General features: G+C 40.8%; 1 protein-coding gene across 1 annotated transcript in view; it reads right to left on the bottom strand.

Annotated features, from left to right (window-relative positions):
- The window catches only part of B3GLCT (beta 3-glucosyltransferase), a 117,444-nt gene that overhangs the window by 60,812 nt on the left and 33,670 nt on the right, over nucleotides 1–22,962 (bottom strand). Inside the window, exons 5-7 of the mRNA XM_060079753.1 lie at nucleotides 19,298–19,407; nucleotides 5,470–5,546; nucleotides 4,552–4,663 (exon numbers count right to left, since the gene is read on the bottom strand). Coding sequence (XP_059935736.1) covers nucleotides 4,552–4,663; nucleotides 5,470–5,546; nucleotides 19,298–19,407 — 299 coding nt within the window. The remainder of the gene's footprint in view (nucleotides 1–4,551; nucleotides 4,664–5,469; nucleotides 5,547–19,297; nucleotides 19,408–22,962) is intronic.

The raw sequence follows: 22,962 nt of genomic DNA, 5'->3' as shown, positions 1-22,962 counted from the left end.
CGGAAGGTTCTGCATTTCTAAGAATTTGTCCATTTCTTCCAGGTTGCCCATTTTATTGGCATAGGGTTGCTTGTAGTAATCTCTCACGATCCTTTGTATTTCTACAGTGTCAGTTGTTACTTCTCCTTTTTCATTTCTAATTCTATTGATATGAGTCTTCTCCCTTTTTTTCTTGATGAGTCTGGCTAATGGTTTATCAATTTTGTTTATCTTCTCAAAGAACCAGGTTTTAGTTTTACTGTTCTTTGCTATCGTTTCCTTCATTTCTTTTTCATTTACTTGTGATCTGATCTTTATGATTTCTTTCCTTCTGCTAACCTTGGGGTGTTTTTGTTCTTCTTTCTCTAATTACTTTAGGTGCAAGGTTAGGTTGTTTATTCAAGATGTTTCCTGTTTCTTAAGGTAGGACTGTATTGCTATAAACTTCCTTCTTAGAACTGCTTTTGCTGCATCCCATAGGTTTTGGGTCATCGTGTCTCCACTGTCATTTGTTCCTAGGTATTTTTTGATTTCCTCTTTGATTTCTTCTGTGATCACTTCATTATTAAGTAGTGTATTGTTTAGCCTCCATGGGTTTGTATTTTTTACAGATCTTTTCCTGTAATTTATATCTAGTCTCATAGCATTGTGGTCAGAAAAGATACTTGATACAATTTCAATTTTCTTAAATTTACCAAGGCTTGATTTGTGACCCAAGATATGATCTATCCTGGAGAACGTTCCATGAGCACTTGAGAAAAATGTGTATTCTGTTGTTTTTGGATGGAATGTCCTATAAATATCAATTAATTCCATCTTGTTTAATGTATCATTTAAAGCTTGTGTTTCCTTATTTATTTTCATTTTGGATGATCTGTCCATTGGTGAAAGTGGGGTGTTAAAGTCCCCTACTATGAATGTGTCACTGTCGACTTCCCCTTTTATGGCTGTTAGTATTTGTCTTATGCATTGAGGTGCTCCTATGTTGGCTGCATATATATTTACAACTGTTATATTTTCTTCTTGGATCGATCCCTTGATCATTATGTAGTGTCCTTCGTCTCTTGTAATAGTCTTTATTGTAAAATCTCTTTTGTCTGATATGAGAATTGCTACTCCAGCTTTCTTTTGATTTCCATTTGCATGGAATATCTTTTTCCACTCCCTCACTTTCAGTCTGTATGTGTCTCTAGGTCTGAAGTGGGTCTCTTGTAGACAGCATATAGATGGGTCTTGTTTTTGTATCCATTCAGCCAGTCTGTGTCTTTTGGTGGGAGCATTTAATCCATTTACATTTAAGGTAATTAGCGATATGTATGTTCCTATTCCCATTTTCTTAATTGTTTTGGGTTTGTTATTGTAGGTCTTTTCCTTCTCTTGTGTTTCTTGCCTAGAGAAGTTCCTTTAGCATTTTTTGTAAAGCTCGTTTAGTGGTGCTGAACTCTCAGCTTTCCTTGTCTGTAAAGCTTTTTTTTTTTTTGTTTGTTTGTTTTTTTCTTTTTGTGGTATGCGGGCCTCTCACTGTTGTGGCCTCTCCCGTTGCGGAGCACAGGCTCCAGATGCGCAGGCCCAGCAGCCATGGCTCACGGGCCCAGCCGCTCCGCGGCATATGGGATCCTCCCAGACCGGGGCACGAACCCATATCCCCTGCATCGGCAGGCGGACTCTCAACCACTGCGCCAACAGGGAGGCCTGTCTGTAAAGGTTTTAATTTCTCCATCAAATCTGAATGAGATCCTTGCTGGGTAGAGTAATCTTGGTTGTAGGTTTTTTCCCTTTCCTCACTTGCAGAGTTTCTGCTGAAAGAGCAGCTGTTAACCTTATGGAGATTCCCTTGTGTGTTGTCATTTTTCCCTTGTTGCTTTTAATATGTTTTGTTTGTATTTAATTTTTGATAGTGTGATTAATATGTGTCTTGGTGTGTTTCTCCTTGGATTTATCCTCTATGGGACTCTCTGTGCTTCCTGGACTTGATAAACTATTTCCGTTCCCATATTAGGGAAGTTTTCAACTATAATCTCTTCAAATATTTTCTCAGTCCATTTCTTTTTCTCTTCTTCTTCTGGGACCCCTATATTTCGAATGTTGGTACGTTTAATATTGTCCCAGAGGTCTCTGAGACTGTCCTCAGTTCTTTTCATTCTTTTTCCTTTCTTCTGCTCCGCGGTAGTTGTTTCCACTATTTTATCTTCCAGGTCACTTATCCCTTCTTCTGCCTCAGTTATTCTGCTATTGATCCCTTCTAGAGTATTTTTAATTTCATTTATTGTGTTGTTCATCGTTGCTTGTTTCCTCTTTAGTTCTTCTAGGTCCTTGTTAAATGTTTCTTGCATTTTGTGTATTCTATTTCCAAGATTTTGGATCATCTTTACTATCATTATTCTGAATTCTTTTTCAGGTAGACTGCCTATTTCCTCTTCATTTGTTAGGTCTGGTGGGTTTTTATCTTGCTCCTTCATCTGCTGTGTATTTTTCTGTCTTCTCATTTTGCTTATCTTACTGTGTTTGGGGTCTCCTTTCTGCAGGCTGCAGGTTCGTAGTTCCCGTTGTTTTTGGTGTCTGTCCCCAGTGGCTAAAGTTGGTTCAGTGGGTTGTGTAGGCTTCCGGGTGGAGGGGACTAGTGCCTGTGTTCTGGTGGATGAGGCTGGATCTTTTCTTTCTGATGAGCAGGTCCACGTCTGGTGGTGTGTTTTGGGGTGTCTGTGGCCTTATTATGATTTTAGGCAGCCTCTCTGCTAATGGATTGGGTTGTGTTCCTGTCTTGCTAGTTGTTTGGAATAGGGTGTCCAGCACTGTAGCTTGCTGGTTGTTTAGTGAAGCTGGGTGTTGGTGTTGAGATGGAGATCTCTGGGAGATTTTCGCCGTTTGATATTATGTGGAGCTGGGAGGTCTCTTGTGGACCAGTGTCCCGAGCTTGGCTCTCCCACCTCAGAGGCACAGCACTGACTCCTGGCTGGAGCACCAGGAGCCTTTTATCCACACGGCTCAGAAAAAGGGGTGAAAAAGAAGAAGGAAGGAAGGAAGGGAGGGAGGGAGGGAGGGAAGGAAGGAAGGAAGTAAGGAAGAGGATAAAATAAAATAAAGTTATTAAAATAAAAACTTATTATTAAGAAAAAAATTTTTTTTAAGTAAAAGAAAAAAAACGGACAGAACCCTAGGACAAATGGTGAAAGCAAAGCTATACAGACAAAATCTCACACAGAAGCATACTCATACACACTCACAAAAAGAGGAAAAGGGGAAAAAATAATATATCTTGCTCTCAAAGTCCACCTCCTCAATTTGGGATGATTCGTTGTGTATTCAGGCATTCCACAGATGCAGGGTACATCAAGTTGATTGTGGAGATTTAATCTGCTGCTCCTGAGGCTAGTGGGAGAGATTTCCCTTTCTCTTCTTTGTTCGCACAGCTCCTGGGGTTCAGCTTTGGATTTGGCCCCGCCTCTGCGCGTAGGTTGCTGCTGCGCGTAGGTTGTGTATTCTTCGCTCAGACAGGACGGGGTTAAAGGAGCCGCTGATTTGGGGGCTCTGGCTCACTCAGGCTGGGGGGAGGGAGGGGTACGGGCTCGGGGTGAGCCTGCGGCAGCAGAGGCCGGTGTGACATTGCACCAGCGTGAGGCGCGCCGTGCGTTCTCCCGGGGAAGTTGTCCCTGGATCACGGGACCCTGGCAGTGGTGGGCTGCACAGGCTCCCAGGAGGGGAGGTGTGGACAGTGACCTGTGCTCGCACACAGGCTTCTTGGTGGCGGCAGCAGCAGCCTTAGCATCTCATGCCCGTCTCTGGGGTCTGCGCTGTTAGCTGAGGCTTGCACCCATCTCTGGAGCTCTTTTAAGCAGCACTCTTAATCCCCTCTCCTCGCGCACCAGGAAACAAAGAGTGAAGAAAAAGTCTCTTGCCTCTTCGGCAGTTCCAGACTTTTCCCAGACTCCCTCCCAGCTAGCCGTGGTGCACTAACCCCTTCAGGCTGTGTTCAGGCAGCCAACCCCAGTCCTCTCCCTCGGTAATTGCTTTTTTAACGGTCCCTCCTCTCCCTGCTACTCTGTACCATCCAAGCAGTCAGGACCCTTGTCTGTCTGTCCTAGCTCTGCTATCATAGTGCATGATACACAGTTGGTACTCAAAAAATATTTATTGTCTAAAATAATGTGGTCATTGTTGATAAAGAGAAATGACCAATTTAAATTTATTTCTTAACTCTAGGTTATATCAATAGTTTTTTTAATTCTCCAAAATTGATAACCCATATAGATTTTTTTCATTTAAAAATGGCTCATTTTAAGTTCCATCCTTCTGAAAGCTCCAAATGTCTAAGAGAACTATTTAACATTGCTTCCAGATAATCAACTGTTATTTCCTTCTTCTTTTTTTTTTAAGTGAAAGCAGGTTTTTTGAGAGAGATACACATTGCATAGACAGAATGTGCTCCGTTTCACAAGGCAAGAGCAGCCTATTTTGTTCTTCTTAATCTTAAATTAAGTGTTTTTATTAGACTGGAAAACCTCTTAATCCAAATTAAACTTCTTTTAAGCATTTTCTCCAAAATAAAAATACTCGTATTGAAATTGTATTTACCTTTGATGGGTCATATCTTCTGAGTGCTTCTAAGAGTTGTGGAATTTGTATTCTTGTCTCTTCTTCACAGAAGAAAATCCATGATGAATTTCTGCTATATGTTACAGAAAAGCTGACAAAAACAAATAGGTTATCGTAATCACCTTTATAAAGTGAGTTTATAATAAGATTTAAAACTGATAAACAGGAATGGATGAAGGACATACAAAATGGCAAGAAATCTGGATTTTTTTCCCATATTTTTCTTCCGTGTATAGTTTAAGCATATAGGAAAGCCAGATACTAATGGTTTATGAAACAGCTAGACTTCTTAAAGTTAATTCTTTCTATGACAAACCCCAATTCAGAAGAGACATAATTCTAAAATAAAATATCAAATATATTGACATTATATCTTTTAAGAAAGAAACGTATTTAAAAATAAAAGCTATTCATGATTAAGAATCAATTATCAATGCTTAAACTGTATGAATTATGCAGTTTGACTATAAACATATCTAATTTCTCTAATATTAAGTTAAAGTAGTTCTAAAGACACATGGTACACTAGATATAAAAACAGGAGACTCAGAGAACTGAATCATTTTTGTAAAAAACCCAAGAAATACCTAATTAGTTTGAAGTAGTACTTATGATGTATAGCTTGGGAAGAATTGTTTTAGATATGAGACAAACAGTAAGGAGCTGGGGAATTACGGTCAGTGTAGATTAATTCAAAGAAAACCCACTGCCTAGTGAAACAGGAAAAAAAAAAAAGAATCAATCATCAGGAAATCCGATTACAGTAGCGGTCATAGAGTCCAAACTGACTTTACTTCCTGACTCTGAGGGAAAAACACCCTGTGAGTAAGAAAACTAGGGAGCCTACGAGCGTCAGGTAGAGATGCCAATAATGAGCACATGTCACGTGAGACGTACTGCGGTAACAACGGAAGTATGGTCCACGCGCCTTCCTGCTGAGCCAGCTGGTGAAGGAGGAGGACTCTGGGGACTTCCTGAAGAAACAATCGTCAAAGCAGAGAAACAAATAAAAAACACAATAGGACCGCAGCAATTTCTTCAAAAGACTCAAATTTAAAACCAGGTATTTTTAAAGACCTGACGCTTTGCTCTTCCTACTCGTCTCTTTTCTCTTCCCTTTGGAGCTACTAGAAGTGAAGGATTTTCGCTGAAGCCACACAGCCTCCTCAGCCCCCAGGCTCCGCATGGCGCAGAGGCCCCCCAGGAAGGGTCTCCAGTGACACCCGGAGCAGAACTGGAATTTGCAGGCATGCAAAGGCGACTGGAAGGCAAGAGCCCAGCAGAAGTCAGGGCAAACTCAGAGGCATAAAGACAGCTTTCTCTGTGTACACAACAGAGGAAGCACGTGGAAAATAAAACACTTCGGGCTAAACAACAGGATATAATAGCCAATTTACCTCAAGTGAAGAAAAAATTTTAGAGTGCCCTAAAAACACTAAAACACCATCATAATGAAGAGCTTTCGGTCTAGACACTAGAAATAGAATCCTCAAGTATTCAGGCAACAACAGTAATAGCGTAATGATGGAATATCAAAATTAATAAACTTCGGAGGAACTAAGATCCAGAAATAGACACAACTACGGTTACATATACATACCTGCTCTACTGTAGAGAGAGAGAGAGTCATATCTTTAAAGCTATAAATGTGAGCTTTGAAGTTAAGCACTATTTAATCTATTTCAAGTTGAGACAAGTCAAAACCCAGACACCTAATATGCCTGGACACCCCCAACAAACTGCAGGATATTCTGTGTTTTGTAGTGCCTACAGCCCGGTAATTGTTACAAAAGACTTTAAGAATACATGCTTAACTATATGAAATATTACCACACTAAAGTAGATGCCATACCATTCTTTAAGTTCACATAAGTTTATTATTTAAGAAGAAAAGAATGGTTTCCAATATAAATCTTCAGGATATCAAATAAGCCTCATTTCTTCATTGCATGCAGTATTTTTTAAACTGCTGTGTACAAATATGAAACATAAAAACAGTAATCAAAGGTTAAATCACACTAACAATATGGCACATCAGAGAGAAAAAGCAAACTCCTAAAGGTTGAATTAGCAGCTCCCCAGTGTAATCTGGGCTTTCCTACTGTTGATTCTGAATAATGAAGTAATTTTCATTGTCTTTTCAAAAACTGCTATATATATATGTGTATATATATACACATATATTAGCTATATGCCGTATACATGTATATGCCATACACGTACATATATATGCCATATATATACATATCTATACATATACATGCATATATAGCTATATGCTTATACATACATATGGCATATATACACATACATATATATCACACACATACATATTCATGATGATTATATAAGAGCAAAAATCATGTGTGAAGAAAACTAGTAACATTAATATTTGCATAAAACTTTCAAATAATTATGGGAGCATGCTAATATGAACTAGCTAGAAAAGAAACACATCAAACACTAGAAGAAGTCTTACAAGAAAATAAGTTGCAAATGAGCTATTATATAGCAACTGAAATTATAATAATGAAGACATTATGACAACGGGAATGTCTTTCTGTCAAATGTTAAAACACATAATTCCAACCATGTAAAACAAAATCACAGATGAATAGAGACTGGAAAGGAGCCAGAAAAATGAAAATATTTGGGTCAGAAGGATTAAATTATTACATATATGCTTTAAAATATATTTTAAATAAAAAATTGTTTTGAGCAAAGATAAATACGAAAACGTGGTTACCAAACAAGAACCACCCTTCCGAGTTTTAGGAACTATACAAGTGATGTCAACAAGTATTACACCCAGACAGGTAACCTCTGCAGGAAGGCTGGGAGGGCACTTTCCTGGCAGAGGTGCAGAGGCAGGCCTACAAATACCTTCTGTCACGACAATTTGCAGCAGGCAAAGGTTTAGTCAGCGCAAAGGAGGAGTTATATTCTAGACTAAAATAAACTCTCTGGATTACTAGTGGGTTACAATCTTTCCTATCGCCATTACTTTTTGTTTACTAAATCACATGCCTGGATTTTGTATTTGCTTCAGTTGGTGAACACAAAAATGGCAATCAAGTTTTCTGTACCCCTGTATCTCCAAATAGAAACATTCCAAAAACTAGTATGCTACGTTGATAACTACGTCCAAGTATGTGTGAATACCTTTGTCTTAAAAATATAAAATAGGTCCTCCCTTGATACTCAGAAACCTGGGCTTGATTAAATCTTGATTAAGCCAAAGCCATTCTACTTATAAATAAACTTTTGTCTACTAATCCTCAAAAAGGACCAAGAGTTTTTATTCTTGCTTTATATATATGTGTGCATATATATATGCATGTATGTTTGTGTGTCTGTGTGTATATATTCTGTGTGAATGCAAACACAGACCCAGACTTAGATACACACATACTCATATGTATTAGCACCTCTAAGATAAAGTAATTTAAAAAGTCACAATAAAATTTTCCATCAAATGATCTTATCTTAGTTCTTACCACTCGGGATTGTAATAATTTATGTTCTTTATATCTACTGTCTGTTCTATCCACAAGACTTAAACCTCCTTAAAGATGCCACATCACCACCTGACAGCACTTTTAGATGAAAAGAGAGTTGTTTTTTGGGGTTTTTTTGTTTTTTTTGTTTTTGCTGTATGTGGGCCTCTCACTGCTGTGGCCTCTCCTGTTGCAGAGCACAGGCTCCGGACACGCAGGCTCAGCAGCCATGGCGCACGGGCCCAGCCGCTAAGCGGCATGTGGGATCTTCCCGGACTGGGGCACAAACCCGTGTCCCCTGCATCAGCAGGCAGACTCTCAACCACTGCGCCACCAGGAAAGCCCAAAAGAGAGTTTTTTAGTATGTAATTGCAGGGATGAATAAGGAAGAGTTTTCAAATGAAAAATCAAGGAAAAAGTAAGAAAATGTTCTATCAACAGAGCCCTTTGGAATAAAAGCTAAAAGCTATAACAAAGGCAGTCATGCCTGTCAGCAATCTAAATGATGCCTATTCACCAAACCATGATTCTATTTCAAACCTAAAAGTTAAAGGTCAAATTCTATCAAAAATGAGATAACACCATAACAGAGGCAAGCATAAAGGGACTAAAAATACAAATAATCAAATATGGGTAAATGACAGAAAAGGAAAAAAAAAAGTTGATCACAGTAATTTAACCATCTTATGTTAACACTATTTGTCTTGTTGAACCAAAGTCTACCTTTATTTCCATCACTGGCATCTACTATTATCCTAATAAGTATTTTGAAGTCAGAAAGTCTACTGGACCTTCAGGCAGTACTTCCTTTGAGCATTTTTTATCAAGGCATATTCACATTTAATGCCATTAATAATTATTGAGAACCAACAAATTCAAAACCAACACTCTACTTCATTACCTGGTTCTCATACATATTCATCATCTTCATTTGGGAAAGGGTTTTGATTTCATAGCTGTGCATTCTAAAAATGCTTTGAGAATGGAGAAAGCCCATTATTCTTGATATGGAGGCAGAAATCATTAAAAATTTATATCTAGAAATAGTATGAATGAAAAAGCCAACATTTGAACATGGATCAAAGCAGATTAATATTTTAAATGTCATAAATAATTTTATTAGGCAAATTTGGTTTTGAACCACTTTAGTCTTTCTGCCTCTGTCTGGAAAAAGTTCAACTAATTTAACTCCATGATGCTGGCCTCTTCCCTTGTCAACAGACTATTTCCCAATATTTGCTACTTGTCCATACCTTAATTTAAGTACATGAGTTTATGGTCTAATTCGGTCTCATTATTCAGACCAAGTACTAAATTAGAAAGCAGAAACCAAGATATTTGTTCAGTATTAGACAGAAGTTCTAAAGAACTGAATCCTGCTTTTAAGACGGATTCCAGTTCAACTGTATTTCCAAATTCCAATTATTACATAGTTCTTAGGCATTGAACTGAGCTTTTAGACCAACAAATAAATCATGACAAAAATTAACATCTGTTTATTGTTATTTCTTCCATAAGAAGTAGGTCTATCTTATGAGGATATAATATCCTGTTTGGAACATGTATCAGACAGATTTACTAGCCTTTAAAAACCCAGGATTCACATGTGGACCAGGAGATTACAGTGATGCTATAATGACAAACTTTCCAGGAATCTGAGCCTATGTTAAAATATATTTTTTCCCCAGAAACCTGTCATTTCCTAACAAGAGAAAAATATTACCTCATCATTGATATAATTTCTTTTTATTAAATCTTTACTTTGAAATGCATTACTGTGTACATTTTTATAGCTCATATAACTCTGTTTTAACTAATCATTTACTCATTCATGAAAGGCAATAAAGCTTAGCATGTAGGGACCTGATTTCTGGAGCCAAAGTGCTTGCATCAGAATCCTCGCTCCAGCTCTTCTGAGCCCTGCAGCCTTGAGCAAGTTGCCAGACCTGCCTGTGGTCTGTTATCTCATCTCTAACATGGGGGTCACAACAGTCCTGGGGATCAAGTGAGTTAATACATGACAAGCACTTGGCACAAGCTTGCATGTGATGGTTATTAATATTATTATGATTGTACAATATTCGTTGAGCAGCTACTATGTGCCAGGCGCTGTTCTAGGAACACAGTAAACAGCTGTGGAAAGACCGGGCAGAGTCTTGGATCTGACCTCTTGGATCTCAGGTTCTAATGTAGGATACAGGCAATAAGCAAATATATCTGGAATATAATGCCAAGGATAAATGGTATTAAAAAAAAATAATAAAGCCGGGTAAGGTGAGAGAGGGCACAGACCACTGTTTACGAACTGGCGTGGAATTACTTGCACACAGCGGCTGCAGCGATCTGCTGCCTGGCCCCGTGATTAAGGCCCCACCTGTGTGTCAGTAGGCAGATCAGAACTGAGACGCAAGCCTGGCCGCACTGCTTGTTAATGATGTGAACGTGGGCAAGTTGCTCAATCCCTCTAAGCCCGTTTCCTCTCCGCAAATGGGGAGAATTGCAGAAACCACTTCATAGACTTAGATGAGCTGACGCTTGAAGGCGGCAGTGTATTGACATGAGCGCGAGTTAAAGTAACAGTGATGGTGAGCATTCAGTGAGCGTCAGCTGTGGTCACTACTACGGCTTCCAACCCTCCTCCAGGGTCTCCACTGCAGACCCCGGCGCCACGTATTAGGTGTCTCACTAGTCCCTCCAAGCCCACCTCAGCTCACGGAGTAGCTGACCCCTTTGCCAACATCCTGCGAGACCCAAGATTTACTCTCTCCATCAGTGGGGGTCCTCACAGTTGCCCCAGCAAACTCTTCCTGTTTCTTCAAGGCTCAGTTCAAATGTCATGACAAAGCCTCCGCTGACCTTTCCCAGCAGGGCGGGCAGGCTGCTGCCTGGCCTGTGTTCTCATGGTGGCTGCTGATGCGGCTGCAGGAAGTGACATGCAGTGCCCCGTCCCGCATCACGAGCCTCCCAGAGGGTGGCACAGGCAGGGCCCACCTCCACAGTGACTCACCGGGAAAAGGTCACCCTGCAGGGCATCACCCGCCCCAGAGCACTGGCCTCCTCCAACACGTGCATGCATGCATTGCCACCTCACTTGGTCCCCTGAGCACCGATGTCACCACCAGGAGAGTGAGATCTAAAGTGACCACTTGGGACTTCACTGGTGGCACAGTGGTTAAGACTCCGCGCTCCCCATGCGGGGGGCCCGGGTTCGATCCCTGGTCACGGAACTAAGATCCCACATGCATGCCGCAACTAAGAGTTTGCATGCCACAACTAAGGAGCTGCCAAGCTGCAACTAAGGAGCCCACCTGCCACAACTAAGACCCAGCACAACCAAATATAAATAAATAAATAAAGTAAGTAAATAAATAAATAAACCACTTGTATGGGTCCCTAGCTCCAGACTCAGAATCCTGCCTGGCAACATCCAGCTGGCCACCCTCCATGAGCTGGGGAGACCCCAAGTCTGGCCTCTGATGTCCTGAGTGGGCCGAGCCCACTCCCACCAGAGTCACACCGGGTAGAAATCTCCAGTAAGGGAAGGTGTCCAAATGCTGGGCGCCAAACAGAGACCCACATTCACGACATGGTGTGAAGAATTCATTACAGCTGAGCAAGCCCCTGAGGAAGTGCCCTCGGTCTCACTGCTCTGTTTTCTCCTGGAGCATCTTGCCCAGGCCCTTGCCTAAGTAAATATTCCACAGAGATTTGGTAAATGGATGCATAAATTCTTACTCAACAGCAACGTAGTAAGAACTCCACTTTAATAAATAACTTAATGTGATTACTTAACACCTACCGATTACAACAAAAAACAAACTTTCACTAAGTAATTAAGCATCCAATTGCTCTCACCTAAAAAGGAAAGTTTTGTGAAAGCGACTTGACTCTCACAGCTAATCTTTTAATGAAGCACCTCACGCTGTCTCCTTGCCAATAAAAAAAAGTCTAAAACTAGAAAGCACAAGGCCATTTTCTCAAGCTTCTACACGCTAATCTATGAAAGGCTTTGCTCCCAGCTTTCCTGGCTTACCCCGTGGAAATGAGGTTTTTTTAAACTAATGAGCCAAGACCTAACTCTTCTTGAGAAAACAGTGATTTCCAAAACTTTCTGTGAATAAGCAGAATCATTTATTTGTAAGGTTGTGATTCTGCCAGCTTTTAAATAAAGTTCATACCACAAAAGAAGGCAACAAAATTGGAAGCATCTGTTCTCTTCAGAAGCTATTTAGCTGTGGGAAAGGAGAGTATGGAGGTTTCTAAGCAGCTAGTCTGGCCCCTTTGGGTCTAAAACAGAAAATGTAATCCATTATTGTCATAAAATGAAATTTACAGGGGCACTATATCCCCCCTAAAAAGAAAACCTTATAAGCCTAACCCACTGCTGAATTTTCTTTTCTGTATTTGGAGGATGCCTTAAAAACGGGTCCATATGTAGATGTAGAGAATGGACTTGAGGACACGGGAAGGGGGAAGGGTAAGCTGGGACGAAGTGAGAGAGTGGCATGGACATATACACACTACCAAATGTAAAATAGATAGCTAGTGGGAAGTAGCCGCATAGCACAGGGAGATCAGCTCGGTGCTTTGTGACCGCCTAGAGGGGTGGGATAGGGAGGATGGGAGGGAGACACAAGAGGGAGGGGATATGGGGATTTATGTATATGTATAGCTGATTCACTGTGTTATACAGCAGAAGCTAACACACCATTGTAAAGCAATTATACTCCAATAAAGATGTTAAAAAAAAAAAAAGGGTCCATAACTTATCCGTGGTTCTGCCCCTCCCTGAGGTCCTGCCTTCATTCTAAATTCAGCCTGTCCCCCCTCTCTGAGTAGTCACTCCTACAGGGGCGTATTCCCTGTCTGCCATTCAAAGTGATTCCCCAACCACACATGACCTGTGCCTTGTGCTAAGGTCATACTTCAGAGTCTTCAAAATGTACATGAGTCTTTATTTTACTAGAACCTAGTTTTAAAAAAACACAGTGATGCTTTCTCCTCTCTCCTTTATTGCTTCCAATTTAATCTTATTTTGAATTCCTTTGGGGAACATTAACGGTTTCTGTAATTTTAAGCAAGTGTTGATACATTTCTGAAGGTGCAGTAAAAATTATGTCAATCTAGGATCAGCCTTGGTTACCAGATCCCAGGTCCCAGGAGGCAAAAAATACTCTCATTTGACAGCCTCTCCATCACAACATAAACTCAAGCTTCTCCAGCAGAGTCTTCGCCAGAGACTGAGCTGTCTGCGCCCATTTCATGTAACAAAAAATAATAGTAAGAATTTTCACACATACATTCACTCAAGAAGGAATTTTTTTCAAGTTCAAAAAGCAGAAGTCAAATCACAATTGACACATAGATGCCATGCACATAATAGGTATTTAAAACAAAACACACTCAAGTGCCTGATTAATTCAGAGATTGTCACACAAACTCTCCTTATGGGTTTCTGTTAGCCTTACCGCCACCTGGCTTTTGTTCATGCACCTCTTTGAACAGTCAGTCTTTATAAGCTCACATTACCCTTCCATCTGTAATGCAGGGAGAAAACACTCAGGAGAAAAGGCAGCACTTCTTCCAAATCTGCATTCTTCTATCTGTAGATGTACCTTTAGGAACCCTGTTCTGGTCAACCATATTACCAGCTCTACTTTCCATCCATTTTCATCTAGAAAGATCACTATTCCTGCTAAAACACACTTTACTCATCCCCCTGAACAAATCCTAGGTCCCCTGGCATCCCAAAAGCAAACCTTCCTGATGATTCATGTCTTCGTCTTCCAGATCTGGTTCCCTGTTCCAAACCAACATCTCTCCAGCTAATTTCCTGTCTCTCTTATCTGATCTGATAAAAGTCTTCCTTCATGTGCTGTTTACATATCACTCTACTTCCTGAACAGCTTCATGACCATCGTCTTTCTCAAGGGCCCCATGGACTGTCTAGAGATGTCCTGTTACGTTCAAAAGTACCTAATGTAGCTACAGATGTGCAATTAATATTGTTGAATAGATATTTTAATAGACTTATTTTGGATTTCTAATTTCTGCTTAATGATAGTCATTTCTATTATGAGATCGTTACCATCTATCTTATAAGTAATTCAAAGAACTAGAGTATCTTTTCTAATCCCTCTCTAATTCTGCTCCACCACAACCCAGAATGGTTCTCTGTACATAGGAAGTCCTTGGTAAAGTCTGCTAGCTTCCTGACTAGAAGAACTATATCATTATAGACTTCAAAACCATTATGAACTGCCTTATAAGCATCAAACCTGGAAATGGGAGTGACAACTCACAATGCCCCAGATTGTTTCAGAAAACAAGGGAAACAGCTTCACCACTCTGGTAACAACTCCGAGTACAGTGTCATGTTTCAGATAGAAAGTTCGCTTAGGCTCCTGTTTTTATACTCAAATGAGAAGAAGGAAAAACGTTTGTGTTTTCAATAAGACCACATTTTAGCATCTTGAGGCAAAACAGGCGTAAGCAATGACTTGCCAAAGCAAAAGAGAACAGCTAGAAGCAGATGCCTAACTGCAGAAACCATTAAATGTTTGCACCTTAATTTTTGGCAGATTTCGTAGTCAAGTGCAACCTGACAGGAGTAATGAATAAATAAACAGCAGTTCTAGACATCTGGTGGTGTGGAAGAGATATTTTGGACTATCAGATAAATATTCAGATGATAAAACCTGTGGCTGATTCCTCCGTCACTAAGCAACTGTGATGAATGCTCGTGGTGGGAAAATCGATGGAGAAAACCAAAACTGCAACCTGAAGACTTCATGATTCAGGTCGCAGGTGACATCCTGTCCCATTAGAGGCACAGCGCATACCTGGCAAACCATGGGGCTGACCCCTCAGACGAGCCAGCCCGCTTCTGCCGCAGCACTGCGGATGCCCTGAGAACTCTGCCCCGGATTCGGCTGTCCTCGTCTTCCCCAGCTGATGACTAGGCTGTCAGTTCTTTTTCAAGAATATGTCAGTTTCTTAAACCAAGTTCCAGTCAAGTTGCAACTAGGGAGCCATTACCTGCCTCTCCAAGTGACTTTGCTGCCCTATAGTTTGTGCATCTCAACACTTAATTCTCTGCAGTTAATCTTCTTTCTCTGTTTTCACGTAGTTCTAGGTCAGGGGAGCTCATCATTGCCCCAGGTATTGTCTACAGACCCGGTGTGAGCTTTCGACAGTCTGTGGATCTCCAAGACGCTATGTGTGGAATAAATTCAACTTTAAATCACATATGTAACATAAAGAACTCTACAAAGAGAAAAAAATGAACCAGTATCAGGTACAGATGCAAACTGTAAAATCTTTCCAGCCATTTCAACTACCAAAAGACTTGTGAACCCAAATATGAAATGACCTAAGTTGTAACAGTACACCCTGGATCTTGTGAGCAAATTAAATCCAAGTGCTAAAACGAAATTCTGTCATAACTACTTCAGTACTCATAGCTGGCTTCCATGCTAGGAAAGAATTAAATAAGAAAAACAGACTATCTGATAATTAAAGCGAGTTTTCCAATTGCTTTAGTCTAGACTCCATTTATTATCACGGAAATTAGATGCTGGGGGACAGGGGTTTGCTTGATGATACTGCTTTATTGGGTGTCTTTAAATGTAAAACCAATACTGCCACCTAGTGGCAATCTAAGTCACCCGCTAAACAGGTGGTCTAAATGGCAAACTGTAAGTGCAAAGGACAATACAAATTAAGTCGAAGCATACTGAAACTAAACAGAAGCACAGAATAAACTGCTAGAAAAGTTCAACACTTTAGAGAAATAGAACTGTTTTCTAAGTTTTGAGAGTTGAGAGTCACGCATCCAGGAAAACACAGTTGCTTATGTTGTGTGTGTACAACTTTAAGGTTATATCCTTAAAAGGAAGCTGCCCGTCCTCCAGATGCCAGCATGCAGATGTCAGGGTGGTTAGCCCGCTTCAATAACGCAGATGAGGACTAGGCTTCTCAGCTTATGGCAAAGTAACGAGACAGAAGGAAACCAGAGCACAGCTGCCTCCTCCTGCCTCCCCCAAGAGGGACTGTTTGCTGGGGAAGTAAGTCACCACCTTCCTTAGTCACTGTTACACTGTCTGTGTGAAAGCAGTCAGTATTGCTTTCCCATACTGTCATTCACTTAATCATGAGCTCAGACTTTCCGAGCATCAACTCATGCTCAGTGTTTTAGTCTACTCTTCTCCCTAAACTCTGTGGCTTCCCTGGGAGAAGTAAAATAGTAGCTGTATTTAATATGAGAGGGGTTGGCCCTTATCAATTTAAAAATTAACAAAAAAAACTTTTAATAGATAAAATAATTTACTTAAAATAATGTTTAGTTTTCATTTGTTCAATTTATTCTGGATTCAGTTCAACTGTCCTATGTTGAATACCCACTGTGCTGAAGGTGCTATGGAGGAATCAAAAACAGAACATGCCACAGCATCTGCCTTCAAAGAACCTGTGATTTCATACAGGGTATTTATTTATGTGTTTGTGTGTGTGTAGACAAAAGTGTTCACAGCAGCACTATTTACAATAGCCAAGATATGGATGCAACCTAAGTGTCCATCAAGAGATGAATGGATTAGAAGATGTGGTACATATATACAATGGAATACTACTCAAAAGAATGAAATATTGCCATTTGCAGTGACATGGATGGACCTAGAATTTATCACACTAAGTGAAGTCCAACAGAGAAAGACAAATATCATACGCTATCACTTGTATGTGGAATCTAAAAAAAAATGATACACACAAACTTATTTACAAAATGGAAATAGATTCACAGACATAGAAAACAAACTTATGATTACCAAAGCAGAAAGGAGAAGGGAGGGATAAATTAGGAGTTTGGGATTAACATATACACACTAGTATATATAAAATAGATAAACAACAAAGACCTACTTTTGTATAATAAGCTAAAATGAAAAAGAATCTGAAAAAGAGTATATATATACACACACACACAGACACATGTAAAACTGAATCACTTTGCTGTACACCTGAAACTAACACAACATTGTAAATTAACTATACTTCAATTAAAAAAAAAAAACAGTGTAAGAAAAAAGTGACCATACTATAAGAGAAGTAAAAGGAAACTTCTATTACAACAGAAAAGAGAACAAGGAATGAAATTCAGGGATTCAGTTTAATGAACATTCATTGAGGACCAGGTTCAGTACATGGAAAGCTCTGTGCTTGGTTCTGAGCCATCAAAAACTACTAAGAGGACTTCCCTGGTGGCGCAGTGGTTGAGAGTCCGCCTGCCGATGCAGGGGACACGGGTGTGAGCCCTGGTCTGGGAAGATCCCACATGCCACGGAGCAACTAAGCCCACACACCACAACTACTGAGCCTGCGCTCTAGAGCCCGCGAGCCACAACTGCTGAGCCCTCGTGCCACAACTACTGAGCCCTCGTGCCACAACTACTGAAGCCCACGCACCTGGAGCCTGTGCTCCTCAACAAGAGAAGCCACCGCAATGCGAAGCCCACACACTGCAACGAAGAGTAGCCCCTTCTCACCACAACTAGAGAAAGCCTGCGCACAGCAACGAAGACCCAACACAGCCAATAAATAAATAAATAAATAAATAAATATTTAAAATAAGTAAATAAAACACACATGAATCTGCCTCTACAAAAGGGAAGGTATGGGCCTCCCTGGTGGCGCAGTGGTTGAGAGTCCGCCTGCCGATGCAGGGGATACGGGTTCGTGCCCCGGTCTGGGAGGATCCCATATGCCGCGGAGCGGCTGGGCCCGTGAGCCATGGCCGCTGGGCCTGCGCATCCGGAGCCTGTGCTCCGCAACGGGAGAGGCCACAACAGTGAGAGGCCCACATAACGCAAAAAGGAAAAAAAAAAAAAAAAAGGGAAGGTATTTCTGGGAACAAGGTAGAGATATATGTGCCCTTAATTCATATATGAATTCAAACAATACATAACTCTGTCCTGACATCATCACTGATTCACAGTTTGGGGTAACAGCCAAGGCCCAACTGAGCTAAATTCCATGAATGCTCACCTGGACCCCACTGAGGGACTATGTGGGGCCCTGCTCCCCGACCCCCGCAGGGGCCTCTTCCAGAGTCCACCAAGGAATCCCAGCCTGTCAAGGTTGCTGCAGGACTTCCTCTCTGATGGAATCTGAAAACGTTTAGTAGAAGAAAATCTCCAAAGTTGGATTTCCAGACAAAGGGGAACTTTAAACTCATCAAGCTGCTCCTATCTCCAAGCAAAAACAAAACAAAACAAAACAAAACCCAACCACCTGTCTATAGCCTGCAACACTTTCCGCTCCCTTGAGAAGGTATGATGCTCCAAGTAGAGGAACCAAGGGTCTGTCCTTGCGGGGACGTGGGGAGGGCGGATGAAGTTCATACGTAAAGCATTTATTTTCCCATTGATATTTCCAACCCTTTATTTCCCAGCTCCCACCAACAGAAAGAAGCTATCTGTCAAACACACAGGTCTCTTGTCAGAGAGCTCTTGATGGCTTTTACCTCCAGACAGCACTTCTGTCTCGAAGGCCACAGCCATACAGTGGAGTGGGCTGGAAGGAGTTTCTTTGCTTGGCTAAAAAAGAAAGCTCCTATATGACAGCACAAGAAGGTAGACCTTCCTTTGCCCCAAACCTCCAGCATCATTCAGAACAGATTTAAACTCAGTTCACGCCTATTTTAAACGTTATTAAAGTGTACCTGGACGTGTCAATCTTTCTCTCCATAATCCTTCTTGGATATTACATTATAAATCAAAGTTCAATGAATAAGATCCAATTAAAAAACGGATTAAGAAACTCACAGAAGAAGCACCGCACTAAGGTTAATGAAAGTGTTATTTCAAAATAAAAATTGCCTTAGAACTTGTTACCAAAATTTTGAACATTAATTATCTTTGCTATTTTAAGCTCTGCCTTTAAAAAGTTATTTCTTCCACTTTTTTCTATCATACTTTATGATGAAACCATGAGAGTCTGATACATTTATATAATTCTCTTAAAATATATATATAATGATTTAGAATATGATGATTTGAGCATTAGAAATTAACTAGAGCATTTTAAACAATATAGTCCATATTAAACCAGCAAAACAAAAAAGAGGTATTTTATCTAAATAAAATTGATCATCTATGGACCAAGAGCTTTGGAAAACATAAATGAATCAAGAAATAAGTAATTATCTGACATTCCAAGTCATCTCTACATACCTGTGTAAGATCTGCAGCTTGCTTTAAGATGCTTTGTTTTAACTGTTCTGCTTTCTTTGCATGAAAAGAATTACTTTGACTCTGGATGACAAATGCAATTTCTTTTAAATCTAGAACAACAACAACAATAAGTTTTCAGGTATTTTTTTAACAACGACTGAAATAAACTTGAAAACAAGTCAAAAAAAAAAAAAAAACAACCACAAGGCAAGACTTCAGGCAATAAACTCTTAGGGAAAAAAATCAATTTATATGTAATTCTAATAACAAAATCTCCCTTTTTAAACTGATCTCTGCAACTTCCTTCCTAGAAATTAGTAAGTAAATAAGCTCGCTGTACTAGACCAAGTCTGTGGTAACAAACTGTGACTTTGCTCCTGCATCTGTCAGAAAGTATGCAAATGTTAATGTGGGAAGGAACACTCACTTCCCTAGTCACTGAAAATCCAATGTTTGCAAGAAGCCTTTTAACAATTCACAGATAACTCTACAGAGTGTCTACCTGTTAGGGGCTGCATTGTGTCCCCCAAACTTCATGTGTTGAAGTCCTCACCCCCAGTACCTCACAATGTGACCTTATTTGGAACTGGGTCTTTACAGAGGTGATCAAGTTGAAGTGAGGTTATTAGTATAGGTCCTAATCTGATATACAATACTTGGTGTCTTTATAAAAAGAGGAAATCTGGGCAAGAGACACACAGAGGGAGGATGCTGTGAAGACACAGGGAGAGGATGGCCACCTGCAAGCCAAGGAGGGGGGCCTCTGAGGAAACCAACCCAGCCTCCAGAACCGGGAGACAAACTTCTGTTGAAGCCACACGGTTTGTGGCACTTTGTTTCAGCAGCCCTAGCAAGCTAACACTCTACCTCACGCATATTCTGGACAGCCCTTCAAGGTGACGCTCAGCAGTGACCTCACAAGGCACCTGGCCAGGGCGCAGTGTTATCTCCAGGAAAACAGCCACGACTCCACACAGCAGGGCTGTAGCAGGAAGGGCTGCATAGAAGCCTGTCAGCAACACTGGCCACATTTGCCGCCAGCTAAGACTGGCTTCAGGGCAGCCGGTGTCTTGACAGGGTCCAGAACAGGGGAGACCACAGAGGTCTCGCCACAGAGGGGGCTGCTCAGGCCCCGCACCAGGGAAGTACATCAGGCCTGCCCAGGTTCTGAGCTCGTGATAAAGAAAAGGAACTGCCGTCGTGTCAGGACGCTACCACCAGACAGGGGTGTTGGCCGAAGGCAGATGTCACATAAACTTTTAGCCTCCAAGCAACATGGATGGACCTGGAGATGATCATACTAAGTGAAGTATAAGTCAGACAAAGAAAGACAAATATATGGTATCATTTATATGTGGAATCTAATTTAAAAAAATACAACTGAACTTACAAAATGGAAATAGACGCAGACTTAGAGAATGAAACCCTGGTTATCGGGGGGAGGGATAGACTAGGAGTTTGGGGTTGACATGTATATGCTGCTATATTTAAAATGGATACCCAGCAAGGAGTACTGTACAGCACAGGGAACTCTGTTCCAGTACTCTGCAATAACGTAAACGGGAAAAGAATTTGAAAAAGAATAGACATATGTAAATGTATAACTAAATCACTTTGCTGTACACTTGAAACTAACACAACACAGTTAATCAACTATACTCCAATATAAAATAAAACTTTTTAAAAAATTAAAATTAAAATTTAAAAAACTGTAGCCTCCAGCAGGCTGACAGTAAATGAATGTGAGGACCCTCCCCCCACCAGGAGCTTTTCACTTTAACCCCTCGACTCAGGGACGCTAACTTGGTTTTAATTTATTCCATTATATTTTATTGTTCTCAGGTTCAGTTCTACAGTTCCATTCATTTAGTCACTCAAATATTCATATAACAAATAGCTCCACAGTGAGCAGCCCAGATCCTAAAAATAATCCAAAATGCTCTCTGGTTAAAACTCAACAAAAAATTTTAAAGGAAATGCTAAACAACCTGTTGAATATGACCTCATTCTTTCTTTGTAGGAGTTTATATAAATATGAACCTTCCACATACTGATCTCTGTTTTAAATCAGCTTCTTGGCTCTATAAATCAGACACACCGATAAGGCTCAAATGGGTATCTTCTACTTCAACTGAAATGTAACCTTCGATCCACTACATCTGAAACACTAACATAACTGACTTATCAAAATGAAAACGATTTATTTTTTTAAGACTGGAGTCATTAAGCCTCAGAGAATAATTTTTGCAAAATTTAATGAAGTTGAAGATGCACATGTGCAATGACCCAGAAACTCCACCCTTATTAATCATCCTTGAGAAACTCTCAATGCGTGTACAAGGGTATGTAACAAGAGTGCTCACAGCAGCACTGTGTAAAAAGAAAAAACTGGAAGCAAACCAGATACCCACTAACAGGATACACAAATTGGACTACTACACAGCAATAAAGATTAACTGACACTACGTGGATCAAGCCAGATGGATACTGGAAATGAACCCTACAGATAGAATGCTGAAAAAAGCAAGGCACGAGGGAATAACCATACAGTATAAATCAATGGTTTACAAAAATATAAACACAAATATATAAAAAATGGATATATGCCATATATATGCATGTATACATATCAAATATGATGTGAAAGTATAAAAGACCACAGGAGAATGATGGACACCAATTCAAGATAATGGTTTAAATGCTACAGCTGTGTTAGGAATATTTTATTCCTTAATCTGAGTGGCAGATACACGATGTTATTACTCTTTGTAGCTTCCTGTATGTTCAAAATAATTCATAATAAATTTTTTTAAAAGAGCAGCTCGGACTTCCCTGGTGGCGCAGTGTTAAGAATCCTCCTGCCAATGCAGGGGACACAGGTTCAAGCCCTGGTCCAGGAAGATCCCACATGCCGCGGAGCAACTAAGCCCATGCGCCACAACTACTGAGCCTGAGCTCTGGAGCCCGAGAGCCACAACTACTGAGCCCGTGTGCCACAACTACTCAAGCCTGCGCACCTACAGCCCGTGCACCGCAGTGAAGAGTAGCCCCGCCTCGCCACAACTAGAGAAAGCCCGCACGCAGCCATGAAGACCCAGCACAGCCAAAAAATAAATTAAATAAAGAAAAATTATATTTAAAGTTAAAAAAAAAAGAGCAGCTCCATCTGTCAAAAGGTTGACCCTGCAAGAATCAACTCCCACCACCTCCTCTACCAGATCAGCCAAGTTCCCACTGTTGGCACAGAAGCAGCTCTTTGGTGTGGGGAAGAGGCTTGGGGAGAAGAAAAAAAGCGAATTCTTCCCCTTTTCATATCTGGGTCCTGTGCTATTTCCTCTGCTCCTGAGAGATCACCCCCTTCCTTTATCACGTGCTTGGACCTCGCATGCTGTGTGCACTCATTCAGCAAACATCTCCAAGCCTCACCTAAGCACGAGGACCCAGGATACACAAAGGAGCGAGCGTGACCCCAGAACGGGAGTCTAGCTCAGAAGACGCCATCACAGCACAAGGCCGTGGGTGTCACTGCAGAACCAAGTGGGGACCCTGGGGGCACAGAGGAGGAGAGCCAGTGCAGGGGGAGCTTCTGGGGAGGGGTGTTTCCTGAGTTTCCTCTAAAACACAGCAGTAGGACTTCCCTGATGGTCCAGTGGTTAAGACTCCAC

This window comes from Mesoplodon densirostris, chromosome 17, assembly GCF_025265405.1.
Source record: "Mesoplodon densirostris isolate mMesDen1 chromosome 17, mMesDen1 primary haplotype, whole genome shotgun sequence".
NCBI lineage: Eukaryota > Metazoa > Chordata > Mammalia > Artiodactyla > Ziphiidae > Mesoplodon > Mesoplodon densirostris.
Note: the sequence above shows the minus strand (reverse complement) of the source record. Positions and strands in the feature narration are given on the sequence as shown.